At 43.6% G+C, this 23,144-nt stretch overlaps 1 protein-coding gene across 1 annotated transcript in view; it reads right to left on the bottom strand.

Moving 5' to 3' along the window:
• Positions 1-387: 387 nt before the first annotated feature.
• LOC147032601 (ADP-ribosylation factor-like protein 8B) overlaps positions 388-23,144 on the bottom strand; it is a 40,618-nt gene continuing 17,861 nt past the window's right edge. Inside the window, exons 3-7 of the mRNA XM_085870354.1 lie at positions 13,820-13,893; positions 13,487-13,580; positions 11,735-11,802; positions 2,582-2,652; positions 388-2,122 (exon numbers count right to left, since the gene is read on the bottom strand). Of these exons, the coding sequence (XP_085726480.1) occupies positions 2,073-2,122; positions 2,582-2,652; positions 11,735-11,802; positions 13,487-13,580; positions 13,820-13,893 (357 nt within the window). The 3' untranslated portion in view covers positions 388-2,072. The remainder of the gene's footprint in view (positions 2,123-2,581; positions 2,653-11,734; positions 11,803-13,486; positions 13,581-13,819; positions 13,894-23,144) is intronic.

The raw sequence follows: 23,144 nt of genomic DNA, 5'->3' as shown, positions 1-23,144 counted from the left end.
TGTAAAGTCCAAAAGAAAATTGTAACAAGATCCAGCAATTGCGTTTTTGAAGTTTGACTCATTTCACTTTAAGCCTTTTATTCAACACAAATACACCAAATTAGGCAGATATTTGCTAATTAAGGTTAGAATTCTCTCAAGCGACTTAAGAATCAACCGGTTTGGAAGACAAGAGTCAAACCACATTGCTCACAGGTCATCTTCAAACCAGACAGTCGAGGCATAAAAGGAGCACTATGTTGAATGGCGATGGCCAACACGAGTCATCGATGCAGATAATGAACACCGGCCAGATTGGTACAGCAATTGTAAAAAGTGCAAACAGGTAAGCTTAGTTTCAAAATTTACTGCAAAGTAAAAGAACACAACAACCTCCTGCAATCCATATAAAGTATTTACATTATATATTTTATTTGCAAGTTACATCAAACACAAACATGACAATAGTTATTTGATGCCAGAGACAAGTTTAAGCATAGTGCAAAACCCTGCATGAAGGGTCAGCACAAGTCATCAGTCAGGAAGATCAAATTACAGCAGGTCTTGGAGGGAATGAAACAAACAACAAAAAAAAGAGAACTAAAGGTAAATACCATGTGCAAAGAAAGCATGTGTGTTGTAGGGGAATGCCTTGGCATTTCTTCAACATATCACAAAGCAGCATCACATGTCACTTTGCGGTAATGACCATGTTTAATCTGCAGAGTAATTTGATGCAAAGTACAGCATTCTGGGATGAGTAGGGATAAGAATGCAAGCAAACACGAGAAGCAATCAAGCCCGAGTCAAAACACCCTCATGGAGGCAGGAATCCAGCGGGGGGCATGTTTGAGCAGTTGTGTTAACAGTCAAGTAAGGAGGGAGAAGCTTTACACACCGCCTCAATACATCGTGTACATGTAGACACTGTCAGTCGTGGCACTGCAGTGGAGCTTCGGCCATCAAGTAAGAAATAAGTTACGAATCACTCAGCTTGGGTCGGGGTGGGGGTTCAGTTAGGTTAGATAGTCAAATAAGGCAGTCAAATATTTGCTTTCTTGGCTGACACTACCAGTATGTCATCCACATCTTGATGGCGAGTGGACAAACATTTAAGGATCGTGTCCAGGACAACAAGATGCGCATAAAAAAATATAGGTCGAGGGTTCATGACAAAACTCACCGACTGAGCGCACTCACACTGCACACAGAAACACGACTCCTTCCAACGAGTGGAAGCACGCACACACGCATTTTGACATTCCAGCACAGGATGCACGAATAAAGCGAGCATTATGCCATCACCAAGGAAATTTGCAATCGCACAAGCAAAGGCGGACATTCTGCAGAGACGAGCAAACCAATTGGCGATTTCAAAAATACTTCTTGCTCAAAAATAAATAAATAAAATAAACCTTCTGCTGCTCTCATAATATAAACAGATTAACCAGTTGAAGTAAATCAGAAGCTCTTCAAAGAAAAATATTGAAGGTTTTGTTAAGATTACGGCCCAATGAACACATGTTGAAACATCAGCAAACTTTCTGCGCTGACTTGCAGTAGAGTACAATTGTGTGCAAAACATCAGGCCTTGGTACAAGCGCAAGTTTATGTCCACAATTACTTGGAGGTAAAACAAACTTGCGATAAAACACAGTCAAAAAAAAACAAACACACGCACGCGCACGCGCGCACGCACGCACGCACGCACACACACACACACCTCTTACTGTGCTTCAGTGGATATAATTAATGTCCATGATTTCCCATTCATATGATGAAAAAGGCAAGCAAAAGCAGGATAAAAATAAAGTTTTCATACAATACCCTCACATCAAGAAACTCCACACCCAAACAGACATGCGTGAAAGATCATGAGCGAGTGATTTTGAAACGTACAGCTTCACAGCAAATATGTGCGATTATTAACTGTAAAACATTTCTGAACAAAAAACAAGTATATTAAATAGAAAAAAAAACAAAAAAAAAACATCCATGATTCCAGGCCACAATGGCAGAGCTTGAGCAATGCATTCAATACCAAGAGGACAGCAATCAAGCAAGAGTGGATCCAAGGCAGGAAAACAGGAAGATCAGTTTCGCTTTGACTTCGAGTGCTGTACCAACCATTGCAGGGTGATATCTGACAAACAACAAACCACAGATGAGGAATTGAGTACAATTATGGTCTTGGGCAAAAAAATTCAAGATAAGACAAGGATGCGAAAGTTCAACAATGGAAAAACAAATATATAAAAGCTTTTCGACAAAAGATCAAACAGCCCAAAATGGTTAAAATCCCGAATAATCGCACAACGTTGCAAAGCATGCGTCAGAGGCTCTCACACTGCAACTCAGACGATGCACTTAATCAGCTTTACGAGAATTACAGCATTTGGAACATAAAACCTGCACAACTCACGACGCATCATAATGGAAGGACAAATAAATAGCTAATACAGAGAAGATGCAGTCATTTAGTGGAATATGCAGCTTAACAATATATAATACTCCACACAAAGTGGATGGGGGAAATGTCGGAGGGGGATTTGACCCTCATAGCACCGTTGGAGGCCAAAATGTGCAGCCAACATATCCTTACCGATGTTATCCTTTTCTTTGCAAGAGATGGAATAGCAGCAGATCTCTCTGTCCTGAATTGCAGATAAGTTCCTGTCCATTATTGGGAAGGGGTGCAAGGGAGGAGAGAGAGAAACTTTTAAAGCATGCTGGAAAATTAGTTTAACAGCCATCTCAGGAATTCCTGAACAGAATAACCCCACGGTGTAAGGAGGAACCTGCATGGCACGTTCGAAACATTCCACGAACAAGATACTCACAGCAGTCGAAGAAAAGCCAAAAAGAATATTTTATTCGAAATATTCAAGGAGACTGGAAGATATGATGTTTCATCGCAAAAAAGTGTTCTTTTAAAAAACACTACATATACAAATGTGATCCTGTTTTCTTTATCTTTTGGGACATTTCATTTCGACGGTACGGCCTCGTAAGCGTACCAGCATGAATCCTCGGCTTCACTTCAGGTGTGCTTCTATCTTCTTTATTTATTCGACATCCTACGGACATAAATAAACACTTGTTTTATTCTGCACATGTTGCCCATCATGTGCAGTGAATTTCACCTCCCTGTGCCTTGTATTTATTGTTATTTTTTTGAAACGCTTCTATACACCGCTCTTAAGGCCCGGAATCTTTTATGAAAAATGTTTTTCGAGTATTTTTTTTTTATCCTGACAAATAGACCGTGGTGAACACACAGTCTTATGAAAAAATTGGCCTTTAAAACCCTACATAAATCGTCTGAGTGAAGAGGGACAGACAAATACACAAATACAAACACTGTGATTTATTTAGGTAGATAATAAACTAGCGAGGTACGCATGCCATGAAAGGGAGGAGCCCAAAAGCAAACACACATTGCGGAAACGGCAAAAACCAAACCATGAACAAATAAATTCCAAATTCCTGTGACACTTTCAGTCAAACGGCAGGCATGGACAGCCGGTTTGTGAAGGACTTGAGCAAAAAAAAAAACAAAAAAAAAAAAAACACTGCGGCTGAGCCAAACAGAAGTAAGGTGGGTAATATTTCCATGATGTCAATGGCGAATCTGGAAATGCTGAATCCACGAATGTCATGGGTGGAAACCCGAACATAATTTCCTTCTCCCTTAAACTCGATCTCTATATTTTAATTCCAAACAGCATCATTCCAAGCACAAATTAATACTATACCATTAATATAACAAAATACAATATCACAAACACTCCTGTAGTAAACGAATATAAATGCCGTTCTGACATTACATCCAGATAGGGAGCAGTTTCGTACAGATTGAGACTTTAAAATCCTAATTGTATTGAGGTATTTATGAAACCTCCTACCCATCTTAGAACACCAGCTGGGACACCAAAAAGTTTCACAGAAGGTTTGGCGGGGCGAGCCCCAAAACTGAGGGAGAAGTTTCGGGATGGACAGATGGACAGAGACACACTCATGCTTTATAATATAGACTCGCGAGGTAAGCATGCTACGCATGGGGTTGTGGGAGCACAAGATCTCAAAAAAAATTGAAGGGCACTCTTCGACATTGACAGATATGCCTCTGCCCACATTATTACATCATTATACATACTTGTACCAAGTTTGATTTAAATCCCTGAACCCAGATTTAAAATATTAAATAATTCTGGCTGCCAGAGCATGCATCCAATCAGGTTGAAATTTAAAACATATATTCCTCATGACGACGAAATCATAATTTTGATGCTTCATGTCGATTGATGAAGCGGTTCAAGAGAAATAATTATTTTTTAAGATTTTCGTTCAATCCAAAATGGCTGCCAGACTATCTCTCTCTCTATCGAGTGCAGCCTGTGGCTGCTGGTTGCATCATTGGTTGGGATGCAGCTATGCTGCTGATGCAGTGTCCCCCTTACCAGTGCACTGGTACTCATTTTGCCGACCTCGGAAGGATGACAGGCCAAGTTAACCCCACCTGGTATTAATTCAACAGCTGAGCGGGATTTGAACTCAGGACCCGAGGATCCCAAGCCCGCCACCCTAACCATGTAGCCAACACCAGGTACATACATATGGACGGATAACCCCACAAAAAACAAAAATAAAAACAAGACTCAGCGGAGGCATAAAAAAAAAATCTTGAGAAATTTTATGAAAACTCCCACCTACTTTGGGACACGTGCAGCAGGGTCAGATTAAGACACCCTTGGGCCCGGCTGGGCACCACCACGACGGTACTACCCCCATGTATTGGCAAAATATTTTTCCTAATTTGAAATAAAAGTCAAATTTATTTAAATATCGATTACATCAGGTGGTGGAACATCATTTCTGTGAAAAATCCTGTAAGAAGTTTGTACGTTGTTGATAGACATGTTATTGGATGATATTTGTGAGACAGTTGGGTTTCTTCTCATTTTGAGATGAGGAAGGTGATACCCTCTGTGAGGCACTCATCCATTCATAGTTAAAAACTCCCTCTCCAGGATTTCATGACAGAAAAATGGGAAATTATTACACAATAATACAATAAAAATTCATGATGAAATTTCAAGTTATAAAGACTAAAATAAATAAATTCTTGTTTATGGACGAAATATACACATGACAGCTGGACAACGTAAACATTTGTACAAGTTGATTTTTTTTTTTTTGTATACCTTGTCCAGGCTTGTGTGAGAGCGAACACACAACACACAGCAAGGGGGGCATGAGGCAAGAGGGGTGGGAGTGGGAAGGACAAAACAGTGGGGAACAGAGACATTAGGAGATCTGTGGAAGGGAGAGGGATGGGGCGGGGAACACAGGGAATACAAGATGGACATTACAGGGACTTTCAGGAAGGAAAGCAGGGAATTTGACGGAGGTGGGCTTGGGTGGATTATCGGGGGTAGAAAAGATCGAGGATTTGGATGGGGGATAAGAGGTGGTGATGAACAGCTGTTTTGAAGGCCTGGAGGGAAGAATGGGAATGAATAGAGTGAGGGAGTTTAGTCCAAAGGCGGGAAAAAAGAGGAATGAAAGAGTGAAGATGAGCAGCGATTCGCGATTTTGGTAGTTTTACCAGAAGGGGGTTGTTGGCGGACCTTGAGCGCCCTGCGGAAATGTGGTGGGGACAAATCGTAGACAGAGCAGGGAGGCGAGGCTGGAGAGGAGATGGTAGAAGACAGAAAGACCACCGACCAACCTGCGATGAGAGTGAGAGGCCCAAAGACTCAGCCTCATTGCGGGAGATGCCAATGATCCGAAATGCCTTGGTTTCCACAGCGTGAAGTCGAGAAAGGTGGGAGGCAGGAGCACCAGCCTAGAGGGTAGAGCAGTACTCCATCAGGCTGTGGACGAAAGCTTTGTAAGTGGTCAGGAGCTCAGGTGGGCCGAGGAAGGACTTTGCACGACGGAGGATTCCCAGTCGGCGACTGGCTTTGGAGGTGAGGGTTGAAACGTGGTTTTCCCAGGAAAGGTCATGGCAGATCGTGAGACCCAGAAGCTTGAAAGAAAGGACTTCTTCCAGAGGATTGTTGAGAAAGTGGATGGGGGGGGGGGTCTAAATGATCCTTTCGGAGAGACATAGTGAGAGTGTGAGATTTGTCTGGATTGAAAGACATGTTCTACGTGTTGGACCAGTTTGTGATTTTATCCAGATCTGCAGTGAGCGAAGAAGCTGCTGCTTGCCGGTCTGAGGGATGACCAATGGTACGGCAGAGGGTGGAGTCATCAGCAAAGATATAGAGGATTTTCCAGAGAGTCAGAGAGATCATTGAGGAAAACCAGAAAAAGAACAGGGCCCAGAACGCTACCTTGAGGAACTCCAGCCTGGACAGGAAGAGGGGATAAAATAACTCCATCTAGGGCCACACGTTGACTGCGACAGGAGAGGAAGTCTGCGAGCCATGAGTGGAGATGGCCTTGGATACCATCGGAAGAGAGTTTGGTGAGCAGGGCAGGATACCAGATTGTGTCAAAAGCACGTGATATGTCCAGGGATACAGCTCGGATTTCCTGTCTGGCATTGAGGACCTCCATCCATTGTTGGGAGAGCAGAAGCAGCATATCCAGGGTAGAGTGACCTGGTCTGAAACCAAATTGATGATCGGAAATCAAGCCATTGGAGAAGAGGAAGGATTTAATGCCTGAAGCGATGATGGATTCCATAACCTTGCTGATGATTGGTCTGTAGTTGCAGGGATCTGTTTTTGCACCTTTTTATGCAGGGCAGTGATGTTTGCTGATTTCCAAGAAGATGGCAGATGACCTTGAGCAAATGAGAGGGTGAATAGAACAGAGAGAGGGTGAGCAAGAGCAGGCTTTGATGACACATGGGCTGATGCCGTCTGGACCGGTTGCAGAGTCTGAGTCGAGGTTTGACAGCAAGCTCTCCACCTTGTCAGGAGAAAAGGACACAGAGTCCAGGGACAGTTGGGTGCGACTGGGTAAGGTGGGTAGAGAAAGCGATGGGTTTTTGACACAACATTTAGCTGCAAACACCGAGTTTAGACATTCAGCTTTTTCACGTGCGGTTTCAGCAATGCGGCCATTTGAGGTAAGGTAGGGGATGGAGGGGGAACATACACCAGAAACAGATTTCATTAGATGCCAACAGGATTTTGAGGAGTGAGCGAGGTTTGAAAGTTCAGACTTGAGATGAGAAAGATGTTGTTTTCTGGCTCTCCTGAGGGTAGATACACACTTGTTCCGAGCTTCATGGAAGGAACTGAGATTACCCTCAATTGGGTTTGCTCTCCATGAGGCAAAGGCAAGTTGTTTCAGGATAACTGCCTCGCCACAAGCTTCAGTAAACCATGAGCAGGAGGAAGGGTAGGACAACTGAAGACGAGAGGGGATAAATCTGTGCATGAGGGAGAGCAAGTTTCTTTGAAATAATTTCCAGGATGAGTTGATGTTGGAGAAAGTAGTGATAGGAGAGCAGTCTATAAGTTTGATGGCTGCTTGAGACCCTGCCAGTCGACTTGAGTGGAATGCCAGGCTTGACGGTGGTGAGGTGGTTCTCTGATAACAGCCAGAGAGATGTCCATTTTGACAAGGACGTGGTCAGAAGAACCGATTGGAGCGGAGGAAGAGCAGCAGATGTCAGGGAAGTTTGTCAAAATCAGATCCAGAAGAGATGGAGTACCATCGGTTGAGATCCGGGTCGGGAAGTTGACTGATTGACTCAGTCCCAATGAGTCGCAGAAAGCTTTTGCTGAAGTGCCATGACAGGTGAGAGAGGTACCCACACCTAGCCAACTGGCGTGATGACAAGTGAAGTCGCCACATATGAGGAAGAGAGAGTTTGGATGAGAAGATAGAAGTTGGTCCATGTTTTCAGATAGTGAGGTGTAGATGGAGTCATCATTGTTAGGTGGACGGTACAGTACACATACAAAATGAGGTGGGAGTGGAGGGGAAGCTGTAGCCAGAGGTATTCCTGGGGGTGTGGTGGAGTGAGGGCAGTGCATGGAGAGTGAGGAAGACAACTCCTCCACCAGGACGAGGCTCAGGTCTGTCATGCCGGAGGAGGGAGTAACTAAGGAGAGATACTTGGGAGTCAGACACATCTTGGGGGAGGAAAGTTTCTGTAAGGCAGATTATGTCCGGTTTGTCAGTGGCAACCTGTATGGAGAGATCTGAAAGGTTTGAGTGAAGGCCCCGGATATTTGAGGTCCACACAGTTAATGAAGAGGGAGGGGAGGAAGCTTTGGGTGCAGGGGGTGGGAGGGGAGGGGGAGGGTAGGACAAGGGATGAGGGGGGGAGGTAAGGAGGGTTGTTGAAAGTGTGTGGGGGATTACAGAAGAGCTCGGCGAGGGGGCTGGATGAGAAGGAGAAAAGGCTCTGTGGTGCTGGGGAAGAGGGGGGGGCAAGAGAGGGGGAAGAAGGCAGTTGAGGATTTGAAGAGTTGTAGTGAAGAGATGGAGGTGAGAGGGCAGTGGAAGGAGGCAGCTTTGTGGATGAGAGGGGGGCAACTTTGAGAAGGATGAGTAAGGGGGTGAATTGTGGGAGAAAGGTGAGTGGGGTGCAAGGGAGGGATTGTAAAAGTAAAAGCAATTGGTTGTAAAAACGACGTCAAATTGCCAACGTTTGCAATTGCTTGTAAAACTTTGCAATTGCATTCAAGCTTCTGGGTCTCATTATCTGCCATGATCCTTCCTGGGAAAGCTACATTTCCAAACCGGCCTCCAAAGCCAGTCACCGACTTGGGCATCCTCCATCGTGCAAAGTCCTTTCTTGACACACCTGAGCTCCTGACCACATACAAAGATTTTGTCCACAGCCTGATGGAGTACTGCTCTCCCCTCTGAGCTGGTGCTCCCGCCTCTCACCTTTCTGAGCTTCACGCTGCGGAAACAAAGGCATTTAAAATCATTGGTATCTCCCACGATGGGGCTGAGTCTTTGGGTCTCACTCTCTCACTGTAGGCAGGTCAGTGGTCTTTCTGTCTTCTCCTGTCTTTTCTCCGGCCTCGCCCCCCCCCCGCCCTGTCTGCGATATGTCCCCCCTCATATTTCTGCAGGGAGCTCAAGGTCCACCAGCAACCCCCTTCTGGTAAAATGACCAAAATCAAGAAGAACCCCACCCCATCCCTCTCCCCTCCACAGATATCTTCATGTCTCTGTTACCCACTGTTTTTTTTCCTTCCCTCTCCCACCCCTCGTCTCCTGCTCTCCTTGTTGTATGTTATGCGTGTTAGCTCTTATACGAGCCTCGACAGTGTGTACAAAAAAGGCGATGTCGTCGCCAGACGACGTTGGCCCACCGGACAAAATCACGTTGGACCAAAGTTGGTGTGTTAGCTGGGTTATCACACATTTAGCACTGTCCTACATTACTAGAAGCACCCGCGTTGACGGACGGACGGACACACAGGCATGCCAAGATTGAGCTCCTTTAATACTTCAGATCAGGGCTGGTGCTCACCATAAATGTGCTCTATACCCCCACCAGAAGGATTATGATACACTGCCAGTGATTCAGTGAATCACTGAGAGCCAGAGACCGGACTGAGTTGTGAAGAAATTGGTGAAAACTGAAAATGGGGAGAGGGATGAGGAACGAGGGAACTCTTGCAAGATTGAGGAAGACGCGAGAAATGGGAGTGTGAAGGTGTTTTGTGAATGGACCATCCACCCTTCACCACTTTCGCTGTGCAAATGAAGTAATAATTACAACCTACAGCGAGGAAATGCTTCAATGTTACATTTACCAAATGCATTGCATAGTCAGAGGCCATCCAATTACCACGTACACAAATATGGCTGAAATACAAAGGTATTTCCAGCTTAATGTTGCGAATGTACTTCCAGCATGGCAATTAACTGATAGATGATGAATAAAGGTAAAGCATCAGGACCCCCGGCCTGTGCTCCTCAGGCAACGTTGTTAATCTGGGAATGACGTGAATGCATCCCAAAAGTGCACAGAAAATTTGGTGGGGCTGGCCCCAAAACCGTGTGAGTAGTACGATGTAAAATAAATGTACCTGGAATGATGCTGATGAAGCTGAGAACAATGACATGGTTTACCGAACCAGTGAATGTTTCTACATGTAGTAAATGGCGAAACTGCTCATGCTGAACCCATGAATGATGTACATGCAGGGGGGGGGGAAAGAGAGAAAGAAATGAAAGAAAGAGAGAGAGAGAAAGAGAGAAAGAGAGAGAAAAAGAGAAAGAAAGAGAAAGAGAAAGAGAAAGAGAAAGAGAAAGAGAAAGAGAAGCTTCATCCAGGTGGAAACTCAAAATCACAATTGTATTGAGATATTACCGAACCAGTGAATGTTTCCACATGCAGTAAATGGCAAAACTGCAAATGCTGAACCCATGAATGATTTACATGTGGAGAGAGAGAGAGAGAGAGAGAGAGAGAGAGAGAGAGAGAGAGAGAGAGAGAGAGAGAGAGAGAGAGAGAGAGAGAGAGAGAGAGAGAGAGAGAGAGAGAGAGAGAGAGAGAGAGAGAGAGAGAGAGAGAGAGAGAGAGAGAGAGAGAGAGAGAGAGAGAGAGAGAGAGAGAGAGAGAGAGAGAGAGAGAGAGAGAGAGAGAGAGAGAGAGAGAGAGAGAGAGAGAGAGAGAGAGAGAGAGAGAGAGAGAGAGAGAGAGAGAGAGAGAGAGAGAGAGAGAGAGAGAGAGAGAGAGAGAGAGAGAGAGAGAGAGAGAGAGAGAGAGAGAGAGAGAGAGAGAGAGAGAGAGAGAGAGAGAGAGAGAGAGAGAGAGAGAGAGAGAGAGAGAGAGAGAGAGAGAGAGAGAGAGAGAGAGAGAGAGAGAGAGAGAGAGAGAGAGAGAGAGAGAGAGAGAGAGAGAGAGAGAGAGAGAGAGAGAGAGAGAGAGAGAGAGAGAGAGAGAGAGAGAGAGAGAGAGAGAGAGAGAGAGAGAAGTTTAGTATGGGTGGAAGCTCAAGATCATAATTGTATTGAGAAATTTATGAAACCTCCCACCTTGGACATCTGCTGGGATCCCAAAAGGTTCCCGAGAAAGTTTGGCGGGGCTAGCCCCAAAACTGAAGGAGTATGTCGGGGACGGACAAAAAGACACTCCTGCTTTATCATATAGACACAGAAATACAAAATCAATACTTAGTCTTGCACATTGATAAACAATATCAGCACACCTTGGGACTATTACATCTTGCAAATATAACTTTTTGAACACCTCCCATACATACACCCGAATGAAGAAATGAAATGGATGGAATAAAATTGGAAGGAAAGGGAGAAAGAATGTCGGAGTGATATACTCAAAATAAGTTTTATTACCTCTGCCACCAAAGGTGGAAGTGGAGGTGGAGGTGGTTATATTTCACCCGTCTGTCTGTTGGTTTGTGAGCAAGATATCTCAAAACATTGTGGATGGAGTCGGTCAAAATTTGGTGGACAGGTTGGGTGTGTGACAAGGATGAATTGATTCAATTTTGGTGAAGATCTGAATCTGGATCTTCAGTGACAAGAACAAGGGGATTAGATTTTGGTTAATGTCTGGATCAAGATCCGGCCCATCAGTGCGATACAAAACGTAAAGTGTTCAGCCTGGTGGAGGTTTGCATTCCACTGAGTGCCGTTCTAGTTTCAATAAGCAAATTGATCAGCAATCAGTGAACTTCACCATTTTGTTAGGAAAGGTTAATGGCTGGTCGGCCGAGCTCGAAAGACACAGGGGCCCTTAATCTGGCCAAATGGAGTAAACCATCAATTACAGGGCATCATGGCTGTGTGTGCATCTTACATCTTCTCAATGAGCTGTTTTTCATCCAAAGCATTCGGAAGGTCTCTTTTATTTCCCAATACCAACACCTGTGGAGGGAGAGGGAAGGTTTAACAATAAACAAGTAAGACCCATCAGTTGTCACAACCATACCATATACTTGAGGTTTAAACCACAGATCTACCACAAGCATGACAAAGCTCATGAAAACCACTCAATTACAATCTTACCTCGGCAGGCTGATGACATCTTTCGATAAAAATATTAATTCATTGAGCTGCGTTACACCTTAATCTCACTGACAATCGAAAAGGCACAAAATGAGCCGATAACCCCCCTTAAAATTTATTTATTTATTTTTATTTTACAGCTCGCTCCAATGACAGGAAAGGCAACTTAAATAGCAAGCAATGAGGCAAATGTTCAGCAGTTGTATCAAGCATTTCAAATGGATATTTTTTTTCAGAATCATCCTCTCCACCACCAATGCACCAATGCAGTGAATAATAAAATTAAAATAAAATTATAAATGGCTGGTGAGGGAAATGTGGAAATCTGATCCGTGGGACGTGGCAATCTAAACTAAATTAATCCTGATTAAGACAGCCATGGATGCTTATCTACAAAGGATGTATGCAGACATGGCAGCATTACATCAATGTAAATACACCCCGTTGGAGTTGCTGTAGCTTCCCATGCATGTTTCAATACGTTTCCTATCGAGTGGTTGAAGACGGTCACCTTTGATTGCTCAAGTAATTTTCATTGACAAAGTAATTGACAGATTTTCTACCAAGGGGCTTCATAAGAGTTTTCATTTTGTGTTTCAGGTGTCTCTTTTGATGTTTTTGATAATTATTTTTGGCAATGTTGTCTGTATTTCGACGATTTTTCCTTTGTAAAAAAAAAAAAAAAAAAAAAAAAAGTTTCTCCAAAATTGCACACGTGCGCTTGGGATGACCAATATTTGGTTTTAGCCGACGCTCATATTTTCACTGAATTTTCAACAAAGTGGGGTGACTTTGAAATCAAATTTTACTTTGACTGGGCTCTCCAAGAGATTGTTGGATGGCATTTCATTCACTACTTTATGGCAGCAATCGAGATTCGGATTTAAAGCGACACTCGACCAAAGCAGCTGCAATCGATGCAAGCGGAGCACTGGCTATGCTTGTGCTCCGGGTGTAGAAGGTGTTCCTTGTGCATCGAATTGTGGTGTATACCGACATACATATACACACTACTTTTCGTAATTACACTGTGCAAATCAAGTCTGGAGAATCGCACACACAAAATCAGACAATATAGTGAATATTATATTTGTTAATAGACCGAACGACATTTTCCTGTAATTCACTACATTGCATATTCAAATTCAGATTTCAGTTTCAAATCGTGGATCTATGAATTCCACCCATTTTCCACGATCGCAGAAAATCACTGGCTCTATGCTTGCTATATTAAAAGTGAACAGTAGTTGGCCGAGCTGTATCCCCTACACTATAAACCAATTCACACAGTCAGGTGCTCACGTGTCATGTGCAAACGGCCATTTTTGGCTAAAAAGGGCAAACCAACAACAATACTCGAAGCATTTCATCGAAAAATAAAAAGGGAGAACGAATCTGGAAATGGTGGAGTAACAAAGTTAACCTTTCTCCAAATCCCAATTTGTGGTGCAGCAAATTAAAAGATGCAGTTCAAAAGTTTTCTTTTTCTTGTGGTGCAAAGAAAGACAGGTGGAAATGCAAGCCCCGAGACCAACAAACTTACAGGGATGCCTTGCAGTTGTGGTTTCTCCAGAAGGTTGTGAAGCTCATTCCGTGAAGCTTCGACCTTCTCAAAGTCGGCGGCATCCACCATGTAGCTGCCGTATGAACATTTATGAAGGTTAAGATCTCAACACTGTTGGCTAAGATCTCATCACTTAGCCTCTCTATTCTGGTCAATGACTCCTCCCATCTCCCATGTGCATTACAATAGCATGTTTGAGAAGATCCTACTGAAAACAACAACACAAGGACAACTGATAATACAGCAACAGTGGCAGCATACCTGGTAATCAACCTATTAGATGAATATAATTATTGTCAGAACAGCACTTACACTATAGCATTCACTCCTCTGCAATAACGTTCCCACATGCTGCGGAAGCGAGGCTGCCCACCAATGTCCCAGATCTGTGGAACAATGCCATGCGGGTAAGACACAATTGCATAATTTATAACAATAGAGTTTCAGAAGTCATAATTCAAACTGTATTGATGACATTTGCATAATCAAGAATAGCAAAAGCAAAGCAAGGTCATCAACTCATCCTCATATGTCATCTGCCTAATCGATGGGATATTCTGGACTCGTCTGTCTCCCTTCCTGAGTATTTATTCCCTGTCCTACTTTGAGAGCTTGTGCAGGGAGTGGTGTTATCATCAACATCAGTCGCTTGCTTTTCCATAGAACCACCCTGTTGTCTCCCACCTACTCCCACCTCCCAAACACCTATGAATAGCTTTAAATCCTTGTCCCTCTCTGTAGGAAAAAAAAAACAAAACTCTTTTACATAATGTCCTCTTGAAAGTGCCCCTCTCTGGAAGTTTCAGGGCACCAGCATTGCACGGCCATGTCAAGCATCTTAAATTGGGCAGATTGGTTTTGCCTGCAGTCTGCCTTCTCTTCCACTGACTGGTCCACAATGTTTATCGCTGGGCAAAGACTGCCTGGGACTCAGTGCTCAACGAAACTACCAGTTGATACTTCCACAATCTCCAGCTATCCTGCGCAACATGTTGTTCCTGGTACAATGAATCATGCGGTGAAGCAATCACCAGAAATCAGTTTGCCTTTTCTTCCTACAAAGCCAACCCCACCGATGGAAACTTGTGGTCTCTCCACAAGGCTCAAGCATTTTGTTTGTCCAGACATTCTGGAGCCCAACATCAGAATAACCTCCAGTCTGAATTCACAGCTCTCTCACCTTCCACAAAAACTTGATGGCAGTTGATCAGATCTGTATCTGGTACTTGCGCCTGATCCACTCCTCGACTCTTGAAAGATGGAGTCATGATGGACACTGCTCATATCAAGACCAATTACCTTAACTACACCTTCACAGAAAACATCCAAGGGTCTTACCAAAGTGCTATTGAATACAGCTGACTCCTGTGCTGCATCTGTCTCTTCCTTGCGTTTCCCCTTCACCCAGTTGTGTCTCTGTTGAAACTTTTTGCCCCCAATGTTCCACTCCTCGACAAGCCTTGATACTCATTTGGAAAGCTTTGTAAACAACATGGATCTGTTGAGTTAGGAAATAGCTAAATAATTCAAAATAAATCAGATACCCCAATGCCAAATCATGAGTACAAACTAATCTTTAGTTCACAATGCAGGGAAGCCAGAGGAAAGCAGGAGGGGAAAAATGTACAAGTTCACATACAAACATGTACATGTACTTAGATTGACAAGCCCCCAAGAAAGCTCCCCCCCCCCCCCGTCACCTCAATCTGGAACACTCATTCAAATCAAACAATGTTCTTACATACAAAATACATGGTTATTGTATTGCTGCAGTTTTGGAAGAACCCAGGGAGTTACATCCACCACAGAAAGGAACCCTGGAGTTTTGATATCTCCATTGTATTTTGTTTCGTTAGATTACCAGCCTGGTGTTGGCTTAGCGGTTAGGGTGGCCGACTTGTGATCCTAGGGTCCTGAGTTCAAGCCCTGTTGGCTGCTGAATTAATTCCAGGTGGGGTTGACTCAGCCTGTCATCCTTCTGAAGATGGCAAAATGAGTACCAGTGTACTGGTAATAGGGACACCGCATCAGCGGCATAGCTGCGTCCCTTCCCAATGATGCAACCAGCAGCCATAAGGCTGCACTTGCAAGGGAGAGTTAGATTACCTCTCCCCTCATATCAGTGGACAGAGAAATGCATTGTTTGTGTCACAGGTTCAAATTCCCTTTGTAAGTCTTCTCTCTCTCACCATTTCTCTCTTCCTCTACGCACCTGTTTACAGTGCATCCATACACATAAACACTATGCTTTACAAAACCAACATTATAACTACAAAACTCACTTACCAATCGCCTGCATAATTGCGCTTGGGTGGCATTCGGTCCTGCGCAGCACCTGCACTGACAAACCAATGAGCGCAGCCTGACAACAGCAGTGCTCCAATGGGAAGGCAGCACCCATGAGGAAAAAGCAGTGCTAGGTCCCGAGACAATGCCTCTCGGAGAGCTTTACAAGTTCGGGTAGCCCAGGATTCAGGACTGTGTGCGTCCAGGGAACAACGAGAGCCTCTGCACGGATGGTCTTTGCTGGGAGTGAGAGCCAGCTGCTGAGCGAGTGCTGACGAGCCACGGAGATTTTTTCCCTGGACTTTCCAGCTTACAATTGTTTCCAACCTGCCCGACTTGCACAATTTCCCTTTTTCTAATTACTTACTTGGAACATACAAGAGCAATCAATGGTTGCACCCTTGAATCGTTCATTGCTGGGTTAGTCACTTGCATTATGAAGCATTCACTCACATCTCTCCCCACACGGCGCATCACACCATCACCCTCTCTTTCCCTCAACTTTTCGTATTGATGCGAACGTAAACCTGCAGGCTAACTTCGGGTGAGCAAGGGGTTACCAACGAGCCCCGCCTTCTTTATCTCTGTCATTCACTCTTAATTATCCAATTTCCCAGAGTGAATGAGGTGCCTATGTCTGTAGTTTCATGACAAGTTGACTGTTGAAGGGGCTTGCGTGCTTAAGGGGAAGGTTCTTTCTTTTGCGACACTGCATTGTTTGTATATACACTACCAGTCAAAAGTTTTTGAACACCCCCATTTTTCCAGTTTTTACTGAAATGTAAGCAGTTTGATGTTTCAATGTACTCTGAAATTAAAGCAGAGAACAAATAAACAATTGCACATAAAAAAGAAATCATGGAATCGTTTTGTTGAACAATATTTAATCTAAATTTTTGACTCATCAAAGTAGCCACCTTTTGCAGATATAACAGCCGAACATACTTGTGGAATTCTTTCTCCAAAGGAAATCAAATATTGTTCAGAAAGTTCTTCCCAACACTGTTGCAGAAGTTCCCACAAATGTGTTGCACTTGTCGGTTGCTTTGCTTTCACCCTTCTGTCCAGTTCATCCCAAACCAGCTCGATGGGGTTTAAGTCTTGAGACTGTGCTGGCAATTCCATGATTTGAAGCCTACCGTCTTGTTCTTTTCTTCTAAGGTAGTTCTGACATAGCCTGGAGGTATGTTTTGGGTCATTATCTTGCTGTGGGATGAATCCCTGACCAACTAGGCGTAGACCAGAGGGTATTGCATGGTGCTGTAAAATGCTGTGGTAGCCCTTTTGGTTCAGGGTGCCAGTCACTCTGTGCAAGTCGCAGACTCTGGATCGAGCAAAAGAGCCCCAGATCATCATGCTTCCTCCTCCATGTTTGACAGTTGGTGTCAAACACTGAGGAACCATCCTTTCGCCTACTCGACGCCGTACAAAAACCCTGCATGATGAACCGAAGATTTGAAATTTTGATTAATCGGTCCATAAGACCTTCTTCCAGTTTTCAGTAGTCCACTGGTGGTGCTTCATGGCCCAGGCAAGCCTCTTTTTCTTATTTTGCCATCTTAGCAATGGCTTTCTTACTGACACTCGACCTGTCAAGCCTGCAGCTCGAAGTCTTCTCTTCACAGTTGAAACTGAGACTTCCTTACTTCGACCAGTGTTAAGCTGTGATTGAAGCCACTGTCCTGTGAGCCGCCTATCACGCAAGCTGTTGACTCAGAAACTTGTCTTCTGATTGCGTTGTGGCTTTGGGTCTGCCAGACCTCTTCCTGTCAGAGTTTCCTCCAGTTCCCAAGTGCCTTTTGATGGTGTCGGAAACTGTACTCACTGACACCTTGGCTTCCTTTGCAATTTCTCCAAAGGAAAGACCTACACTTTTAAGGGTTATAATGGTCTGTCTGTCTTCCTTTGTCAATTGTCTTTTTCTCGCCATTATGATAGCAATATACTACTTCCTGCAGTGCAATATTGTCCAAATAATGCTGCAGACAGTTTAGCAACAGTCTGTTCCAACACTGCTTTTATACAGAGGGTTTGTAACTAATCAACAAAAGTTGGAACACCTGTAGGAATTCTTTGCATCAACTTTCAAGGCTTAATTTACTTCCATTGCTGCAGAACAGCTGCAGTTGCTTATCCATTACTTGTTTCCTGAAAAGGGCCTTTTTTAACAACTCTGAAATTTGCATTGTTTTTCAGTTTTTGGTAACCTAAACTTTTTTTTTTAAACCTCTGGCAGTTTACCGCTTAGCTTTGTCCCATTTCAGGTTATTCACTGGACTTGAACTGCTTAAATTTCAGAAAAACTGGAAAAATTGGGGCGTTCTAAAACTTTTAACCGGTGGAGTACGTGCTTGTTTGTTAACACGACCAATTGTTTCCAACCTGCCCGATTGTCTCTTTCTCCACTGGTTGGACACTTGTGTGTAAATAGTAGATGGGAGTTTTGCCCCACGGTTTCGCTACAATCATAGATGGATCGACTCGGCCGTTCTCGATTTATAGGCCTGGGGCATCGAGAGCACCTTTCTCTATCTGGGGAGATTGATTTGCCGGGAAGGTAACATGGGAATTAGATGCGAGGACCCTTTTGGATGGGGGAAAATAAGAGGTGGTGATGAACAACTGTTTTGAAGGGCTGGAGGGAAGAATGGGATTGAAGTGAGTGTATGAGTTTATTCCAAAGGCAGGAAAAAAAAAGAGAAATGAAAGAGTGAAGGTGAGCAGCGATTCGTGATTTTGGTAGTTTTACCAGAAGGGGGTTGTTGGCGGACCTTGAGCGCCCTGCGGAAATATGGTGGGGCCAAATCACAGACAGAGCGGGGGGGGGAGGGGCAAGACCGGAGAGGAGATGGTAGAAAACAAAGACCACCGACCTGCCTGCGCTGAGAGAGTGAGAGGCCCAAAGACTCAGCCTCGTCGCGGGAGATACCAATGATCCGAAATGCCTTGATTTCCACAGCGTAAAGCTGAGAAAGGTGAGAGGCAGGAGCACTAGCACAGATGGGAGAGCAGTACTCCATCAGGCTGCAGACAAAAGCTTTGTATGTGGTCAGGAGCTCAGGTAGGCCGAGGAAGGACTTTGCACGACGGTGGATTCCCAGTTGGCGACTGGCTTTCCAGGCCAGGTTGAAAATGTGACTTTCCCAGGAAAGATCATGGCAGATAGTGAGACCCAGAAGCTTGAATGAAAGGACTTCTTCTGGAGGATTGTTGAGAAAGTAGATGGGGGGGGGGTTCTAAACGGTCCTTTCGGAGAGATAGTGAGTGTGTCACAGTGCATAAAGTAACAATGAGACCAAATCGGCAGGAACTATAAAAGCAGATCTTGTCAATGGCATCTAACACGAGTCTGAAGGACTGAGCAGGTTTGTTGAGAGGCGCACATTCAGATGAAAGACATACAGGGGGTCAACCTTGTCGCAAGAGAAACAATGAGCTGTTAATAATGTTGCCTGAAACCCAACCATTCCTTGCATGCCATGGGGCGCACCAGGCTGCTAAGGTAGTTTCATTGGACAAGAAATACAATCCTGGAGGGGGCGCCCTTCCGACGCAGGACACTCAAATGGCTTATTACCCCAGTAAGCTGGTACTTATTTTACTGACCACAGAAGGATGACAAGCTGAGTCAACCCACTTGGTGTTATTTCAGCAGCAGGACAGGGGCTCAAAACTTAAGATCCTAAGATCTTAAGCCAGCCACCTGAGCTGTTAAGCCAACACCAAGCTTGTTGCATTGCCTTGGATAATCTTAACGAATACTGTTATGTTGTCAAGATGAGTTCACAATGCAGATGCTATACAAGTCAACTGTCAAGAAAAGTCCCTTTACATCGTTGCTCACACATCTTCACGACATTCAAAACATGTAGTGCCATCAAATATGGCTCTCTATTGTGGGCTGGGGCTATTGCACTGAATGTCTCACTCATGGATGCAGTTGAGTCTAAAGTGCAAGGCATCAACAGAAATCTCAGCTTGCCTCCGAGTCGTATACAGTGCCTTCAGAAAGAATTCACACCCCTCGACTTTTTCACATTTTGTTGTGCTATAGTCTGAAAATGGATTAACTTTAATTCTTTTTGTTAGCACAGCTCATCACCCATCGAACACCATCCCAACCATGAAGCATGGTGGTGGCAGCATCATGCTCTGGGGATGTTTTTTCAGTGGCAGGGACTGGGAGACTTCAAAGGATAGAGGGAACAATGAATGGAGCCAAATACAGGGAAATCCTTGTGGAGAACCTGCTTCAGAGTGCAGAAGACCTTAGATTGCGGCGAAGATTTATGTTCCAACAGGACAATGACCCCAAGCATACAGCCAAAGCAACACTGGAATGGCTTTAGAACAAAAACGTTAAAGTCATTGAGTGGCCCAGCCAAAGCCAAGACTTGAATCTCATTGAGAATCTGGGGATTGACTTGAAGATTGCTGTTCACAGATGCTCCCCATCCAACTTGACAGAGCTTGAGCAAATCTGCAAGGAAGAATGGGAGAAAATCCCCAAATCCAGATGTGCGAAGCTGATACAGACATACCCAATAAGACTCGAAGCTCTAATCATTGCCAAAGGCGCTTCTGCGATGTATTGACTGAGGGGGCTGAATACTTATGTACTGTAAATTAGATATTTCTGCATTTCATTTTCAATAGTTTTGTAAAAATTTCTAAAAACATGTTCTCACTTTGTTAAGATGGGGTATTTTGTGTAGATCGGTGACAAAAAATTTAAATTTAATCCATTTGAAATTCTGGCTGTAACACAACAAAATGTGAAAAAGTCGAGGGGTGTGAACACTTTCTGAAGGCACTGTCGCCTGGGTTCGAATGTCAGCCCAGCTATAAACTGTCATCCTGGTGTTACACAGGTAGGAGGAGGAATCAGTGCATGTGCCATTCCTCAGATGGATGTTAAACTGGGAACCCTGTCTGCCACCATTAGTTGATGGATGTTAAATATCCCATGGCATCTTTCGTAAAGAGTAGGCAAGCTATCAACGGCACTCTGAACAAATTCCAAATTTCTGCTCCAACTTAATGGGGACACTGCATACGTGGCACAACCACAGACCCAGCAATGAGCAATCAGCAGCATAGGCTGCATATGCAATGAAATGAGCAAAAATCTGAGGTATGGGGTTTGCCGCTTTCTCACCACCGACATGGTGCAGTCATCTTGATCTTTTATCTAACCTTTACAGGTCTTACACCTCCTACTCTTATCCACTCATCTCTGTGCATTTTCATGAATTATTCCTTGCTGTCCTCTCTTTGTCCAAGTATATTTTTTTACACTTTCACTTATTTCTGCACGTATCAAAATACATTTGCAAAACAATAAAAGAACCATCAGGATGATCAATACATTTTAAAGAGTTTGCCTGCTGTCACGACACGATTCTAAGTATGGCCAGCAGACTGAGAAAAAAAAAAAAAACATTTTTAGGTTACAACCAATCATGCACACTCAAGTTATGACCAGATTCCATCAAGAAAGTTCATAGTTGGATCAACCCAAGTCGTAAATGAGATAAACTCTCAATGCTGAACATGACACCAACTCACCTGTATCTTCATTTATAAATATCAACTTCCGATTGGTGCTTGCATAGTAGAACTACCAATTGTTCATATATATATATATATATATATATATATATATATATATATATATATATATATATATATATATATATATATATATATATATGTGATAAAAAGAGGAATCATAATCCCAGTTTAAATCATTGGGATGAACAAGAATGTTCAACTGGCACAATTAACACTTTAACTGGCACAATTAACAATTCATTTTTTTTTTGTAACAAAAACACCACACACACACACACACACACACACACACACACACACACACACACACACACACACACACACACACACACACACACACACACACACACACACACACACACACACACACACACACACACCAGTTTCGAGTTTTCTGAGAAGGGATACAAGTGCTGCATGCAGAGAATGGGACTATGGGAACCACTCACTCCAGGTTTGGACCTCTTGAAAGGATATTAGGTGTGCAGTGCAATGGAGCTTATCGTCTTGGTTTAAGGAACAAACATTTTCCCCAAAGACCATCTCGGTGATTATTACACCTGTGTAGGTGAAGCGAAAAGCGGAATTAAGCAATTGGTTCACTCTGTCTGTGTCAACGCCAGTTTATGAGAGGAACAACTTACTTTCAATGGAATGTTTTATTTTGAACACGAATCGGAAAAAGAACCTGTAGTTTAGCAGTACTTCGGCTCTGAATTTGATCCGATCACACATGCGCAGAGAAGCGCGAGACAATGTTTTTACTTTCTCTGCCTGTTTGGCAGTCAAACAAAATTTAAAATCATACCAAACAGGAAGCTTACTATTTTTAGCGATAAAGGACACATACAACAGGCATGGAGAACTAATGTAACGTGTTAAATAAGGTGGTGTAAAAGACACGTCAATGGTGGCATACTTCCAAAAACAAACAAAAAAAACCTTTTTATATGACCTTTAAAATCTTGATTAGTCCCCTACTGGTTTCACCAGAAGGGACTTTAGGTTTGCTCTCCGTCTGTCCATCCGTGGTTTTTCCAACTTTTTCCCCATACCCTTGAACATATTAAAACTGAAACTTGGTACGTGGCGTTATGATGATAAGTTACAGAAGAAGTTTGATTTTCAGGTCGTTTTGTTAATTTTTCAGAGTTATGCCCTTTTTAGACCGAGAAAATATCATTTACTTGCAGGATACCTGGATTATAGACCTCTCACCTTAAATGAGTGTGTATTAGTCGAAACGGGAATTCAGTGTCATTATTTAGTGAGCAAATATTGCAGAAGGTGGAGCTGGTAACCTCAGCAACTTTGTTCCATTCCATTAGCGAAGATTTCTAATCCATGCATATTGTACCTCCGAAGTACTGCATGGGAGTGAGGGTGATATTACAAAAGCCCGGCTCGGGAAATGGATTTAGGCACAACATGTTATGTTTAAATCAAAGTAGTATGAAGTAGTATGAAGTGGTTAGTTCGTAATCCCAACCAAGTGGTAAGTTGATTCAGAAGGTTAAAAACCTGACGGAAGATCACCGAAGTTCTTTCCATACCAATCGACCACCTATGGGCACCCCATCCCTCTCCACATCGCTTCTTCAGTCCCCAACATGTCCAGTCTCTCTATACTCCCTGCAGCTTTGCTTTTGGCAATTTCCATTTGGTATTTCTCACAGCATTTCATTCTGTTTTCCCATCCAATGATCCATAGCTCAGTCATTTCAGTTTCACTTTTCAACATCAGTTTCAATTTGTCATTGCAACACGTGATGTGACA

The sequence above is a fragment of the Eptatretus burgeri genome, chromosome 2 (assembly GCF_056783735.1).
Source record: "Eptatretus burgeri isolate ZD-2024b chromosome 2, Ebu_testis_v1, whole genome shotgun sequence".
Taxonomy (NCBI): Eukaryota; Metazoa; Chordata; class Myxini; order Myxiniformes; family Myxinidae; genus Eptatretus; species Eptatretus burgeri.
This window is presented reverse-complemented; position numbering and strand designations above follow the sequence as displayed.